Genomic DNA, 15,100 nt, shown 5'->3' with positions numbered 1-15,100 from the left:
TGTATATTGATGGTCTGAACCAAGTACCAGTGAAACTGAGGAGAGAATGGTATTTATAATGAAGTTGGAAGTAGAAGACATTTACACAGAGAAGGTACCTTTTGGTATGGGATTTCACCAGAGAGTAGAGTTTTTCCAGGTTAAAAAAATTTTTTTGAGAAAATGCATGGATTTTTACCATAGATTTTTCAAGAATGTAAGCTCCTTCAAAATGGAGTGTTTTTTTTTTTTTTTCAGTCTTTCTGCGTCAGCCTGTACTTGGAGATTCTCCATAGCTGTATGTTGAGTGAAAAGTTTGAAGTGAGACTGCTTGACCCATTCTACTTATGGTAGTGTAATATGGTTATAAGGATCCTGCCCAGAATTAATAGTAGCAAAACATTAGGTGGAAGAAAATATGAAAGAATTACTTAATGAACAGAGGAAAGCAAAATTCCCTTTAATTAGTCATTTTTTTTATCCCAAGTTACTTAGGAAATGCATCACGGGTCCATAGGTGGAAGGATACACCAGAGGCATTTATTTCTAGAGCAAAAGTGTGTCTTCTAAAACTATACTGCCTCATTCCCATTTAATAATTTTAAATTTTGTTTTACTTAAGAAGTGCATGACTTTTTGATTTGTTGACAGAGTACTACAGCCATTTATATGAGGTGGGGCAGAATTTCCCCCTTTTTTGGTAATGGTCAGATTCTTCACCCATTGTAAAGAGTAAACATGAAATGTGTCCCCCAGAAAGATGGCTAGGACATGCTGGGAATTACTCTTTCCTTCCTCTTTGTGATAGGCTACAGAAGTTGTGCAGCTTCAGCCCCCTGAGCTGCTTTTCTTGCTGGAAGATCTTGCCCAGAAGCTGGAGAACATGCTAACACCTTCTGTGACCAGGAGAGTCCCCTTCCTCAAGGTTAGTACAGGCAGGAGCACAGGCCCTGGCCTCTGGATTTGGAAACAAGGAGGTCTTAGTAGTGAGTAAGTTGTCACTTTCTCTGGTATTGTTTTTGGGTAGCATGGTGGTAGCCCCATTGCCAGCCCACGTTCATTTTGCTTTAGAAAGGAACTCTGAAACAGAGAAAACAGAAAAGCCACCCAAAACAGAAAATGTATTTCTAAATGCTCTGAGCATTCCTGAATCCTGTTCTTTGCTTGGGTTTTGGTTTTAACACCCTCCCGAACTAAGCCCTTGCCCAAGCCTCAGCATAGTAGTCAGCTGTCTAGAGAAGTCCAGAATCTCGAGTGTGTATGTAATGGACCAATGCATGTAGCCTCTGGGGAAGCAGTGGGATGACACAAACGACAAAATGTGTAAGTTTTAGGTGTAAACATTTAAAATTAGTATATCTAGTTACTTGATCCTTTCTTCTTATACTTAGTATTTGCTGTACATTCTTATCAGCCTAAATGATTTCTATTTTCGTGTGAGTTTTATCTCATTAGTAATTTTGGGTCTATACTTCTCAAACACTGTCTGTACTCTCTAAAAGCCAATCTCTTGGTTATTTGAAGATTGAGTGAGTTCCCTCTGTCAAAATATATCCCTAATTTCTTCTGTCCATTCTACCCGGTAGCACAAGGTTTGATTAATCTCTATAATAAACTCTTAGTTTCAGAGAAGCTATCCAACAGTTCCTTCCCTCGTAACTCTGAATTTATTATAGAGCAAAGGAAACCGGAATATTGGATTCTCACATCTCCACCAGAGATCTGCCTTAGAAATCGCTCATAGTGTTGTTCAACTGCTGAGCCCCATGTGTAACCATCTGGAGAACATTCACAACTATTTTCAGGTCAGAAGCCTATCTTATCATTATAGAGACTTAGAAATCGCTTAATGAACAAGAGATTTCATTTTTGGCTGAGAAATATTGAAGGAGAATGAGGGCAATTGCTGAAGCAACAGTCTTAAAAGCATTTTTCCCTTGTAGTGCTTAACTGCTAAGAATCATGATGTAGTTGATGGACCAGGAATTAAAGGTCAGGAGTACGACATAATGTCTTCCTGCTATCAGAGGCTACTGCAGATTTTACATGGACTTTTTGCTTGGTGAGTATGTGGCAAGTACAGTAAGTAGAGATAATCAAGTATGTCCTTGCTTCTGCTTGACAGTCACCAAGGCACTGAGGTATAGAAAAGAAGGAAAGGGCTCCAAAATTTTATGTAAATATGATGCTTATTCTTTCTGTAGTGGTTTTGTCTGCATCATTTCATTTGGTCTTGCACGCTCTGTGTCTTACGGAGTCACTATTATTAACTCATCTGAAAATCAGATGACTTGCTTTTGGCTAACCTGTAACAAATCTGGCCATCTGATTCTTAGTGAGTTTGCTGTGGCAACCTTTCCCTAATAGCACCAGAGAGACTGTCAGTTAAGAAGTTGTTATTAAACAAGTTATAGATAAATTCCAGATTATGAGGTAAAGAGCTGAAGGCTGTGTAAGCTGGGGTGTTTAGGGGTGCCTTCATGAAATCATGGGACTTCACGGGGCCCTTGGAGGGTAGATGGCTTTTTGGGAGGTAAAGGAAGAAACTGGAAAGCATGGCATGGACAAAAGTAGAAACGAGGGAGGTGTGTCCTTTAAATGGTTTTGTTCCTCAGGGCTGGGTCCTGGCCTCTCTGTTCTCATTATACAGGTTTCCTGGGCAGTCTCACCCAAGCTTAAATTCATGCTAAAATTTAACTTCTGAGCTGCAGGCATTTATCTCCAACTGCCTACTCAGCACCCCGTTATAGATATGTCATTGACACCTCAGACTCATCACATCCAAAACAAGTGTTTCTTCCTTCCCACATCTCCTTCGGCTTTCCCTGGCCAGATAGATGGCGCCACCAGTTGTTGAGCCAGAAACCAGGAGTTATTCTTTGTTCCTTCCTCTACTGTCTACCCTTTCTCTCTCCCACATCTGATCACAGAATCCTGCTGAGTTTGTCTTCTAGATAACACCTAAATGACCACCTGTTCTCTCCTCCTCCACTGCTTCCAGACTTCTGTCGTCTGTCACCAGGACTGGATTAGTTTCACAGTTGGTCTGTCTGCCTCCAGCTGTCCTCTTTCGGTCCCTTCTTCACGCAGCAGTTAAAGCGATCTTCCCAACACAAACCCGATCTTATCCTAGCGCAACTTTGGCTTCTGATTGCCATTAGATTTCTCTTGAGTTCAAACTCTTTTACCCAGCTTCTAAGGCCTTTTATTATCTGACTCCTGCTATTCTACTCACTGTCTTGCACTCTGCCCTCCAGCTGTACTGAATTAATTTCAGCACCCTGTATAGCTTTTACCTGGAAGGCTCCACACATACCCATCCTTCTACCAGGATCCTCACCCTCCTTGATCCCCAGTCTTTTCTAAATCATCCCTGAGATCTGGATTTAAACTGTACTTCCTCAGGGGCATCTTCCTTGACCCCCTAGGCCAGCTAAGTCTCCTTTCTGCCTCTCTTATCCCCACTTCTTTGCTAATACTCTTACGATAAAACTGATCACATTTTATTATAATTACTTGTTGATCTGTCTTCCCTGCTGGACTGTGAGCTCCATGAAGGCAGAGACCAGCCATTGTCATATCCTCAGTACTTAAAAACAGTGCCTGACAAAGGATTTGAACAGATGCTGAAACAAGGAGATAAATGGATGGCAAATAAGCACATGCGAAGATATTCAGCAGTATTAGTTGTTAAGGAAATGCAAGTAAAAATCACAGAATGGCTAAATTAAAAAGGTTTACCTCGCCAAGTGTTGGCAAGGATGTAGAGTAACTGGAGCTCTCACATGCTGCTGGTGCAGCTGTACAATGGTGCACCCACTTTTGAAAACTGTTTGGCAGTTCCTTAAAAAGTTAGATATACACCTACCATACAACCCAGCCATTTCATTCCTAGTATTTATCCGAGAGAAATGAAAACATGTGTCTACACAAAGGCTTGTGAATGAATGTTTATTACAGCTTTATTTGTAATAGCCCCAAATTGGAAACAATTCAAATGTCCATCGAATAGTTAACAGATAAACAAATTGTGGTATGTTGATGTGGTAGAATACTACATTGCAACAACATGGATGAAAAAAGAATTATAGTGAAGAAAAACCAAGACCGTAAAAGTATGTAGTATTTGATTCTATTTATATAAAATTCTAGAAGAAGCATATAATTTTTTAGTGACAGAAAACAGTTCAGTGGTTGCCTCGCATTGGGCGGGAGGATGGAAGGAGGGATGGATTACAAAGGAATACGAGGAAACTTTTGGGGGTAATAGATATGTTTATTATTTTCAGTGCCATGGTGGTTTCATGGGTTTATATATAAGTCAGCTGATCAAATTCAGCATTTTAAATACATGCATTTTATTGTATGTCAATTATACTTTAATAAAGCCATCCCCACCCCCCACCTCCCCCCCTGAAAAACCTGCAGCCCATAAGAGGCCCTCAGAATTCATTTGTGGAAAGGAAAAGAGGCTACCACTGGTGATGTGGAAATGTTTCTAGAGGAGTGAAAGATCGAGGGGGTCAGATTGTGCTGGGCCTTGAAGGTCAGGCAGAAGAATTTGAATGTTGTCCAGGGAAGCAATTTTGGAGTTTTGTGATCACAGCCATGATATAGTGAAAGCAGTGTTTTACGAAAATCCTTTTGGCAGCAGCATGCAGGACAAAGGGATTGGAAAGGCAATCAAAAAGACCAGTCAAAAGATGTTGACATGGGCTTCCCTGGTGGCGCAGTGGTTGGGGGTCCGCCTGCCGATGCAGGGGACACGGGTTCGTGCCCCGGTCCGGGAGGATCCCGTGTGCCGCGGAGCAGCTGGGCCCGTGAGCCGTGGCCACTGGGCCTGCGCGTCCGGAGCCTGTGCTCCGCGACGGGAGGGGCCGCGGCGGTGGGAGGCCCGCGTACCACCAAAAAAAAAAAAAAAAAAAAAAAGTTGACGTGATCTGTGCATGGGATGATGATAAGGGCCTGGCCTAGAGTGATGGCCTTGGCTTGGAAAGGAAGGGACAATAGGAAAGATAATCTGAAGATAGAATTGTCAAGACTTGACTTAATACAGAAGAAGGAATAAGTTCTTTGCTGAACATCTACTATGGATTAGACATGGATTTAAGCAATTTCACAAAGTTATTCCTGTTTTTTTAGAGAAGACTGATAGTTATGTCTAAAATGTAAAGAATGAAGGAGAGCTTTGTTTGCCTTGAAAATAATCCTAGGAGGACTGTTAGGTCCTTAAGGAAAGACGTTTTCAGATACGCTTCAGCTTCTAGTCTGATACAGCAGTGACTGAATTTAGCACTTGAGTACTTTCAGTACTTCAGTTCTCCTTTTTCTTCTGTTTTATCGATGGTACAGACTGGAGGCCAGGATCCTCAACTGCTGTCCACGTAATCTTCCTGAAACTGAGCTAAACTACCTTTCCTTGACTTTCCCTTAGGAACGGATTTTTTCAACCTGAAAATATTAATTTACTATACTCAGCCCTTGAGGTCCTTGCTAACCGACTGAAGCCAGGAGAGCCTGACCAAGCTTTGGAGGAGCTGCTTAGGTGGGTCAGACCACATATCCCTGAGTGTTGTCCCAAGAAACTCCTAGGAATAAGATTGGCAAGATTTCTTGGAGATAACTTGGTATTTTCAGTGACTTTTCCTCATTTTTGTGAGCTTTCTCATGTGTGTATTCAGATATATCCTGAAGCATTAGAAACTGTTGAATTAATCAAACTAAATCTTTATGCACCCTTCATCCTGTAAAGTTCGCCTTTTCAGGTAATGTTGATGAAAGCACTGGCCATCTGTAGTCAGCTCTTGATTATCCAGGGACCTACTCTGTCTCCTAGTAGGGTTGGGTAATTAGGTAGCAGTTAGTTACCACTGATTACCTGTCCATTTCCCTCATCTTGGAAGAAAAGGAGCCTAGGCCGAGGGCACAGGAGGTGAGAAGGAGCTCTAAGGGGCACAGCTTCCAGCCTCTACCCCAGCTTCAACCAGAGCACCTTGGTCTTTCCCTTACCTCCCCTGATAGCCTAGGCCATCACTGGGTCCACAGTCAATGCTTGTCATTCCTGCCTATAGAGCCTTATTTCATTTTCATTACAGTACTTTTAAATTTGTTTGAATTCCTTTCCACCAATCAATCAGGAGTTGACTCTAGTTTTATTTCACCTACAGTTTTGGATTAATTGTGACTCACATCTGCCATTACTTCAGAGCATTGAAAGCTAGCCATTTATGGTACATTTATTAGAAGCTCTGCTTTCTCTGCCTTATCATTTCCTTTCACTTTGTCCCTATGAACCCAGAACTTAAACATTATTCTCAGTGTGTTGCATAATGCCTTAAAGAGCAAGTAATTTATTCTACACTGAGAATAATATAGTCAGCATGGCCTATGCTAGCATTTGGGTATCTTGGCATATATGACCTCTTCAAGGCCATCATTCCATCCGCTGAGCTCTGGCCTCCATGCCCTAACTTTCTTTATACAAAGTTATAGTCTCTGTAAGGTCTTGAAAGAAGGTTCTACTAAAGCCCCTGCAAATGAGGAGGATTCTGATTAGACCATCAAGCATTTAAGCAGACTTGGATAACTCATGGATTTAGACACATCTGTAATACTTGTGGTGTTGTTTTTTATTTTTTTTCTTGTCTCCTTACAGCCAGAGCTTCCATTACTTGCAGAATTTCCATCTCAGCATTCCCAGTTTCCAGTGTGCTCTTTATCTCATCAGACTTTTGATGGTCATTTTGGAGAAATCTACAGCTCCTACTCAGAACAAAGGAAAAATTGGTGATGGGCCATATCCTCTTTTTTCTTTCATGAATAGACCTGTAAACTTAGGGCTTCCTAGGACCTTGTAAATTTTATAAGCAAATCTGTCCATAACTCTGGATGTGCTCTCTTGCTATACCAAGAAGGACATTTTTCCAGAAGGAGCTGTGTCTGATGTCTGCTGACATTGACTGGACTGAGTGTGGTTAGTTCAGTTGGCTAGATTTTGTTTGGCTTTTGTTTGTGTCCTTTTTTTTTTTTTCTCCCCTTAAGTATCTGAGACATTTGACTGAAAGACATAAACCGTGAAGTTAATAAAATGGGAGAGAGAGGAGAAATCAGAATTAAGTGTAAAGAAAGCTTTGGCCCCATCCCTGATCTTTTTCTTTCTTTCTTTCCTTCTTTTATTTTATTTTTTTTTTTTTTTTTTTTTTTTTTTGCGGCACACGGGCCTCTCACTGTTGTGGCCTCTCCCGTTGTGGAGCACAGGCTCCGGACGCGCAGGCTCAGCGGCCATGGCTCACGGGCCCACCCGCTCCGCGGCATGCGGGATCTTCCCGGACCGGGGCACGAACCCATGTCCCCTGCATTGGCAGGCAGACTCTCAACCACTGCGCCACCAGGGAAGCCCCCTTCTTTTATTTTTTTAAAATTTTTATTTATTTATTTTTGGCTGCGTCGGGTCTTAGTTGTGGCACGCAGGATCTTTCGTTGCAGCGCACGGGCTTCTCTCTAGTTGTGGCGCGAGGGCTTTTCTCTAGCTGTGGTGTGCGGGCTTAGTTGCCCCGTGGCATGTGGGATCTTAGTTCCCTGACCAGGGATCGAACCGGCGTCCTCTGCATTGCAAGACGGATTCTTAATCGCTGGACCACCAGGGAAGTCCCCCTGATCTTTTTCTTTAACTATCTTTTGACATAGCTCTTGGAATGCATCTCACTGATACAACTTAATTGGCAGCACAGACAGAAAGCAAGGAGAACATGCAAAACAAACCTTTATTATTCCCTGTTGTTTAAAAGGGGAGGGTTTGGTATGAATCTAGGAAGCAGCCACTGCTTGTTGGCCTGCCAAGGAGGAGCTGAGATGGACTTCCCACTGCCCAGCAGCATTCCTTTTCTCTGTGTGTCTGTGTGGTTCACGTTTGTGTCAAGACAGGGTAAGAGGGTGCGACATGTTGAGTCTTAGAGAAATGGGTTTATTTCTGGTAGAAGAACCAGTAGAGCAGGAATTCATGACAGCTTTTTTTCAAATTGTCTGTTAGCCCAGGAACGTCATAGTAAATATAAAGGAATAATCCCTTTGGTCAGTAATCATCCCCAAAAGCCTGCAAAACAAGAGTGAAGTTCATTTTCCATGAATGAGATATCTTTGCCTTGTTTCTCCAACAGCTTCCCTGGCCAGACAGTTCCTTTTCCGGGTGTGGCCAAGTGGGGAGAAAGAGAAGAGCGGCATTCCTAATGACCAGCTCCAGGCTTTGCTTAGGTGAGAGGCTCAGTTTCTGTCCACAAGCCAAATAGCCTTCCATTTTGCCACTGTTCAGATCCCTTGTCTGGTCAAAAACTGAGAAATTGCCTTGGTTAGGGGTAACTTGGAAGCAGTGAAGTAGGTTTGAAATTAACATAATTTGGAATATGTGGATTGTCAGATCTTCTTGTTCTGTTTTATACTGTCAGCTAGTTCTTTATTAAATCAAATCATAGAGGAAGTGGGGGAGTCTGCTGTTGTATCCTGCCTTGTTAACCAGTGAGTCAGATATTTATTATTGCCTACCATATCCAAGACACAGCCATCACTTTCAAGGTGTCTAACTGTATTTCCAACTGAGACATCATTTCCTTTACCTCCTGACAAGTATTTGGAATCCTTATTAAAAATAAGTATTGGGAGTTCCCTGGCGGTCCAGTGGTTAAGACTTGGCGCTTTCACTGCTATGGCCCCAGGTTCAGTCCCTGGTTGGGGAACTAAGATCCCACAAGCCACGTGGTGCAGCCAAAAAATAAAAAAAAATAAAGTAAAATAAATGCTAATAGTTGTTTTAAAGTTTAGTACCTGGTAGTGTCTCAAGAAAGAAATCTTGATTTAGGAATTCTGTAACATGCATTCATACTCCTATGGCTGTCAATGCAGCATCTACCTGGAGCACACAGACAGTGTTCTGAAGGCCATAGAGGAGATCGCTGGTGTTGGTGTCCCGGAGCTGATCAGCTCTCCTAAAGAGGCATCTTCCTCCACATTCCCTACACTGACCAGGTAAGGGAGTACTCTCCTCTTGTTCTCTCCCTAAGTTAGAATCACACTGACTAATGTATGTAGTTTCCAAATAACTACCTTACTCTTCATCTAGTTCTGATACAGAGGGTAGGTACAATCATTCATTCAACACACACAGTGTCTACTGTGCATTCTCTCCAAGCAGCTCTTAGCCAGCCCATGTGAACGACCTTACTGAGGAATGAATTTTCAGTAGTTACAGTCTTCAGCGGCATTGGATATTTAATCACCAGACTTCTATCAGTGCTTTCATCCTTTAAATGTGAAATTACTTTTCCAGTATTTTAGCCATCTTTAGAAGGATACAGTGATTGTTGTATCTAACCATATATGTCTCACTTAATGGGTTTTGTGTCTCATAATATCAGTGGTTATCTGACACTCCTATGGTCTTCACAGTTTATAACACACTCTTACATCGTTTATCTCACTTGATCCTTTTGATGAATCTGTGAGGTAGGTATCATTACCCCTGTTTCACTGATGAGAAAAATGAGTGTTAGGGGGCTTGCTCAGTTGATACAGGCAATAAAGTAAATATGGAACTAGGAACTTAAACTCAGATCTTCTCACCACTACTTTCCTGCTGTTTACCACTACACTCACCCTTCATGAACTTAATCCTCTGATTTTACAGGTCATCTTCTCGGCTCATTTCTAAATCCTTCCCACTCTCACGTCCTCTTAGAGTGGACCCTAGTGAAAGGACATTCAGAGAGGTGGGGAGGGAAATAACTTTTGGTTCCCTGGCTTCTTCCCAGGACTTTGCTTCTGAGCAGTGCATCATTGTGTGGGCATCATCCTTTTCTCTTCTAGGCACACGTTTGTCATTTTCTTCCATGTGATGATGGCTGAACTAGAGAAGACAGTGAAAGGTCTTCAGGCTGGAACAGCAGCAGACTCGGAGCAGGTAAGTCAGATATTCCCACCCCAAGAAGTAGACTCTGGATTACTTGGAAGCTGCTGATTCTTCTACGCCTTGGGTCCAGAATTTTCTCCTAAGCTATTTCCTTCGAGTTACTAAGATCCAGGATTTTTTTTTCAAAGAGCTTCTGGTTTAATTTCCTTTCCCTCTGGTTGGAAGTGAGGATTGGGCTCTGTTTTCCCTGGCTACTTCCCAGGGGACTTGGGACTCCATAGACCTAGTCTGGAAAAAAATATCTTTGGTTGCAGCCTCATATACCGGGCTGCAACTTGTGATCTGGCATGAGGTGAGCAAGCCTGTTTGAGATGCTGTGGTAGCCTGGGCCTTGGTAGCCTGCTAACCAGAACCGAGCTAGCCTGCTGGGAGATAGGGCTTGCCTAGGGAATCAGAGAAGCCACAGGGAGCTGATGGCCCAGAGGTATGTTGCAGAGGCTTTTTCCTACTTGGAAATTATTGAAGAGAGGTCCTCTTATTAGAAAGTCTCTATAAGATACCCTAATGTTACCATATACATGCAGGCCTCAGAACCATCTTGTGGGTGCACTGGTTGCCACATCTCTGTAGGAGGATAATTGGCTTAAATCTCTGTATAACTGTGTAGTTCAAGAACCATATATTAGTAGGAGTACAGTAAGAGAAGTATTTGGCTGTGATTCAGAGGTGTGTGTATATTTGGCTGCCTCTAGATTCATGAAGAGAAGCTCCTCTACTGGAACATGGCTGTTCGAGACTTCAGTATCCTCATCAACCTGATAAAGGTGAGCATGGAAGCTCCTTATCTCATCTCACTGGCTAATTGCAGGAACCACCAAGGGGCCTGGCTTCCAAACTGGACTCTCCCCAGCCTCCCTTGGGGATCTGCTTCCCACATCTTCTTCCCTATGCCCCACCCACCCTGGATAACCCCTTCCCCTCTTCCTGAGCAGTGTCTTTTCCTTCTCTGCCTTCCTCCTTCCCATCTGTGCCACAGCACTTACTATTTAATGGGTCCTTCCCCGTGTCATCGCCACCACCACCCTGCCGTGGGTCTGAGCACATTCCCCACTGTGTCCCTCTTCCCACCTGAGTGCCTTCTTTATCCCTCACACATACTCTGTGCTCTCCCCCACTCCATGATTTTGCTCAGACTGTTTCTCCAGCTTAGAATGTTGCTCTCTCTCCTTTCTGCCTCATCTACTCTTTCTTCAGGCTTCAGATCAAGGTTTGGGGCCTCTGCAATGCCATCTTCTTAACATTCCCAGTTGGAATCAATTCCTTGTTCCTCTCAGCTCCCCTCTTCCTTTTCTTGAACTTCAGTTACAGGGATTCCTTCGTTCTGCTTTGTAATTGACTTGTTGACATATTGGCCTGCCTTCTTCATTTTAGACGTCTCTGCAACACTCAGAGCTGTGCTTTGCATGGTGGGGAGGAGGCTGGGGTGCTCAGAGGAGCAGGCTTCAGCTTTGGTTTCTTGTCCTTCATCTCTACAGGTGTTTGACAGCCGTCCTGTTCTGCATGTATGTTTGAAGGTGAGACCGGCCCTCTTTAGTGTTTATCCTTCCTGTGAGTTAACTGAGTGGAATTGCCTAATACCTTGACCAAAAGCCAGTCTCCAGAATCTGTGCTATCAGGTAGTCTAGAAAAGACCATGGATATGTTTTCCCATACTAGTTGGATGACAAGAGAAACCAATTTTACTATGAGTTTGAAAACTTAGTCTTAGAAATAGGATTAGTGGCTTCAGGAGCAGTAGTCACTCCCTGCCATTCCTTCCCAGGCAATAGAAAGGAAGGAGGAGTGGGTGATTGCTCTTTTTAAAGCCCATGTATGGCCTTATCAATGTGGGAGCTGGTGTTCTGGTATCTGCTGAACTCCTCTGCCGGGGGATATCCCAGATTAGCCATAGATTTGATGGTAAACCCATCAAATCTTTGATAGCTTAAGAGCTAAAGAACACTATAGGGAGAATGCTTCTAGGCCCACTCTTGACAGTTCCTTCTTGTGGATGGTGCCCCATTCTCATTATCTCCTGGCTTCTCTCTTCCTCTTTACTCACTCCACCCTGGTGCCATTATGGGAGATGGGTGAGAAGGGGGAGTCATTTACCTGATTGGTAAATTGGGCAAGTGGTCATGTGCTTTCTCAGCTCTACGCAGTTCTTTCCTCTTGAGAGTAAGGTGTCCTCAGGGAGCTGGGGTTCCCCTCTGTTCCTCTGTGCCCTCATTCTCAAGCTGAGCAGCACCCCTGTGCATTGACTGTCTGGGGTAGGTAAGTCTGCCTAATTCTGGGGCTTAGTTAGCAGGCCCATTTAGCTTTTGCATTAAGCTACATTCTCCAAATTAACCTTTTGGACCCTTTCCAATTTATTTTTTATATATAAAAATAAGAAAATAAACCCCCTGGTCTGGGAAATGTTATGCTGCCTGAGGCAGGGGCCTTTCAGGTAAAAGACCTCAGCTAGAGGTCATCACCAGTGTGTCTCTTCTCTTCTTCAGTACGGGCGTCTCTTTGTGGAAGCATTTCTGAAGCAGTGTATGCCTCTCCTAGACTTCAGTTTTAGAAAACATCGGGTAAGAACTGAGAACAGAGAGCAAAAATATGCCCTGTACAGTTGTTCAGAAGATATGTCCACGGCGATTCCTGGGCTGGCATGGGGGTGGTCCCTTTGCCCAGGTTCTGGGCCACAGATCTGCTTAGGTACTTCTGGTCACTTCACCTATCCCCAGAGATGCCCATGTAGGACTGAATGTTCGATAGTACGTCCGCCTTCCTACTTCTCCTACAGACTTGAGGATGGTTGTTCTTTTTAGCTTGATTTTATTGTGCTACTGCAGTCCCAGGACCTCACATATTAGTGTGTCATTTGCTTATTCCTGTGTGCTTCTCTAAGTCTGGTCTTGGGAATTTAAAAACAAAACAAACGAACGGAAAAAACCTCATTTGTGTCTTAAACTCTTGTTATAACGGAGTCTTGAGAGTTTTTTACCCAAGTGGGATCCAAGACTAGAGTAGTGAAATAAGAATAGAAACAGGGGCTCCCCTGGCAGTCCAGTGGTGAAGACTTCACGCTTCCACTGTAGGGGGTGCGGGTTCCATCCCTGGTCGGGGAACTAAGGTCCCGCGTGCCCCACAGTGCAGCCAAAAATTTTAATTTAAAAATAAAAAGAACAGAAACAGAGATGATTACTTCTTACACATACTTAGCAAGTTGAACTTTGCAAAACACTCTCACAATATTTGGTTGGTCCCTCATAACTCAGAAAGATAAAGGGGAGGATAGCCAGTGATCACTCCTCCTCCTATTTGAGGGCCAAATTAAGATAATTGTCTAGCATAATCTTGAAAAATTGTGAATCACTATGTTGTACACCTGAAACATATTGTAAATCAACTATACCTCAATTTTAAAAAAAGAAGAGATGATTATCCATATACAGCTGGAACCCGCAGGCTTGATCCTCTTTGGAACCCTTGGTTGCAAGAATATCTTGCATATAAAATGAAATGAGAACGTTTCATATGGCACTTACAAATGTTGTTGGTTATAGGAAGATGTTCTGAGTTTACTGGAAACCTTCCAGTTGAATACAAGGCTGCTTCATCACCTGTGTGGGCATTCCAAGGTAAGATGGAAAGCAGGTCACACCACCAACCCACCTGTTGGTTTAATCTGTGGTTGTGATTTTGGAGATCCGTGGGCTCCAGTGCCTTCTTCCTTTTTTACCCCTCTTGAGCCTTTATTTCTGGGACTATGTCTGTCCAAAGGCAGTTTATTCAGAGTGGTCAAATCCTCAGTTGCTGGCAGAGATTGGGTAATCATCTAGAGGGGAATTTCTGCATCTGAAATTTGACTCAAACTCCATAGCCCTGTTTCCTCCAGGAGCGCTTCTTTGGTGAGAGAATGTTGGTGAATGTGTAACTGCTACAAAGTACTCTGGGCAGGAGGAATATTATGTAAGTGATGACTCTGCTGGAGACAAGAGGTAGTTCTAAAAGCAGCTGTTTTTAGAGCTTTTCAGCTGTACTACTTACTTGTCAAGGAACACATCTGTCTCTTGTGAGAACATTTTAGCATTAAAGGACTTTTCCACTTGAAGCCTGGAGTTGAGCCAGTCATTTTTTGTGTGAAGGAACACAGAACCATGGAGTGCTGCAGTCACTGGCAAGCCCAGTTCCTGTTGTTCATTTCCTCCCCTGGTTCTAACTTTTTAAGGTGCTGAACAGTGGAATTTTATAAGGACTCCCTCAGCTAAACAGGGATACTCTCTGTTGTTTAATATCAGTAGAATATACATTCAAGAATATTTTACGTAAATTCATTGATAATTGATCAATAAGAGGTTATGAAGAGGAACCGTGAAGTGTTGGTGGTATGTCTTCTAGGCTCTTTTAGCTTGAAGGACAGCTGCCATTCTCTTCGGAATACTCTGCCGGACTACTGCTCTTTGATGGAACATGTCTCTGGCCTGTACTGGCAGGGCATATGGTCTTGTTCAGTGTTCAAGGTGTCAGGAATTCAAAAGTTTCTGTATAGGAAATGTGAAAGCATGATGATAAACCCAGATGAGTTGGATGCATTTGTTTCCATTCAGATTCACCAGGACACGAAACTCACCAAGCATGTGCCTTTGCTCAAAAAGACCCTGGAGCTGTTAGTTTGCAGAGTGAAAGCCATGCTCATCCTCAACAATTGCCGAGAGGCTTTTTGGCTGGGCAATCTCAAAAACCGGGACTTGCAGGTAAGCCTGGGAGCCCGCCAGTAGTAATCTCCTACTTCCTTTCTTCGTGAGAGCATTGGAAAGTATCTAAGGAAGGTCACCTAAGCCCCACTCTCTCAATACTCAAAACTGCTTTTCTCAAATCTGTGACTGTTTAGCTCTTAACGTTAGGGTACATTGCCTTTGGGCCCTGGTTGCAGGTTGCACTCCTCATCCCAGGCAGCGAAGGCACCAAAACATACCATTGATATCAACAAGGCCTCAGACATAGAGGAGCAGATCAGGAAAACCTCCTTCCATAGCTAGAGGGATACCTTTAAGCCCTAATGTGGGTAGATTTAGAATATTTTTGTATATAAAACTTTGCTTGTTTAGTTATTTTGGGTTTTTTCCCCTAAAACCAGTCTGTCTTGTTCCTGAAATTATTCTCTGGCTAATTTTAACAAATGAGCATTTCTTA

At 43.1% G+C, this 15,100-nt stretch overlaps 1 protein-coding gene across 1 annotated transcript in view; it reads left to right on the top strand.

Moving 5' to 3' along the window:
* FANCD2 (FA complementation group D2) overlaps positions 1 to 15,100 on the top strand; it is a 56,670-nt gene that overhangs the window by 38,700 nt on the left and 2,870 nt on the right. The window contains exons 30-42 of the mRNA XM_060307584.1: positions 788 to 904; positions 1,656 to 1,784; positions 1,923 to 2,041; positions 5,414 to 5,524; positions 6,635 to 6,765; positions 8,136 to 8,229; positions 8,875 to 8,997; positions 9,835 to 9,928; positions 10,630 to 10,701; positions 11,413 to 11,451; positions 12,418 to 12,492; positions 13,471 to 13,545; positions 14,515 to 14,661. Coding sequence (XP_060163567.1) covers positions 788 to 904; positions 1,656 to 1,784; positions 1,923 to 2,041; positions 5,414 to 5,524; positions 6,635 to 6,765; positions 8,136 to 8,229; positions 8,875 to 8,997; positions 9,835 to 9,928; positions 10,630 to 10,701; positions 11,413 to 11,451; positions 12,418 to 12,492; positions 13,471 to 13,545; positions 14,515 to 14,661 — 1,326 coding nt within the window. The remainder of the gene's footprint in view (positions 1 to 787; positions 905 to 1,655; positions 1,785 to 1,922; positions 2,042 to 5,413; positions 5,525 to 6,634; positions 6,766 to 8,135; positions 8,230 to 8,874; positions 8,998 to 9,834; positions 9,929 to 10,629; positions 10,702 to 11,412; positions 11,452 to 12,417; positions 12,493 to 13,470; positions 13,546 to 14,514; positions 14,662 to 15,100) is intronic.

Source organism: Globicephala melas, chromosome 11 (genome assembly GCF_963455315.2).
Source record: "Globicephala melas chromosome 11, mGloMel1.2, whole genome shotgun sequence".
NCBI lineage: Eukaryota > Metazoa > Chordata > Mammalia > Artiodactyla > Delphinidae > Globicephala > Globicephala melas.
Note: the sequence above shows the minus strand (reverse complement) of the source record. Positions and strands in the feature narration are given on the sequence as shown.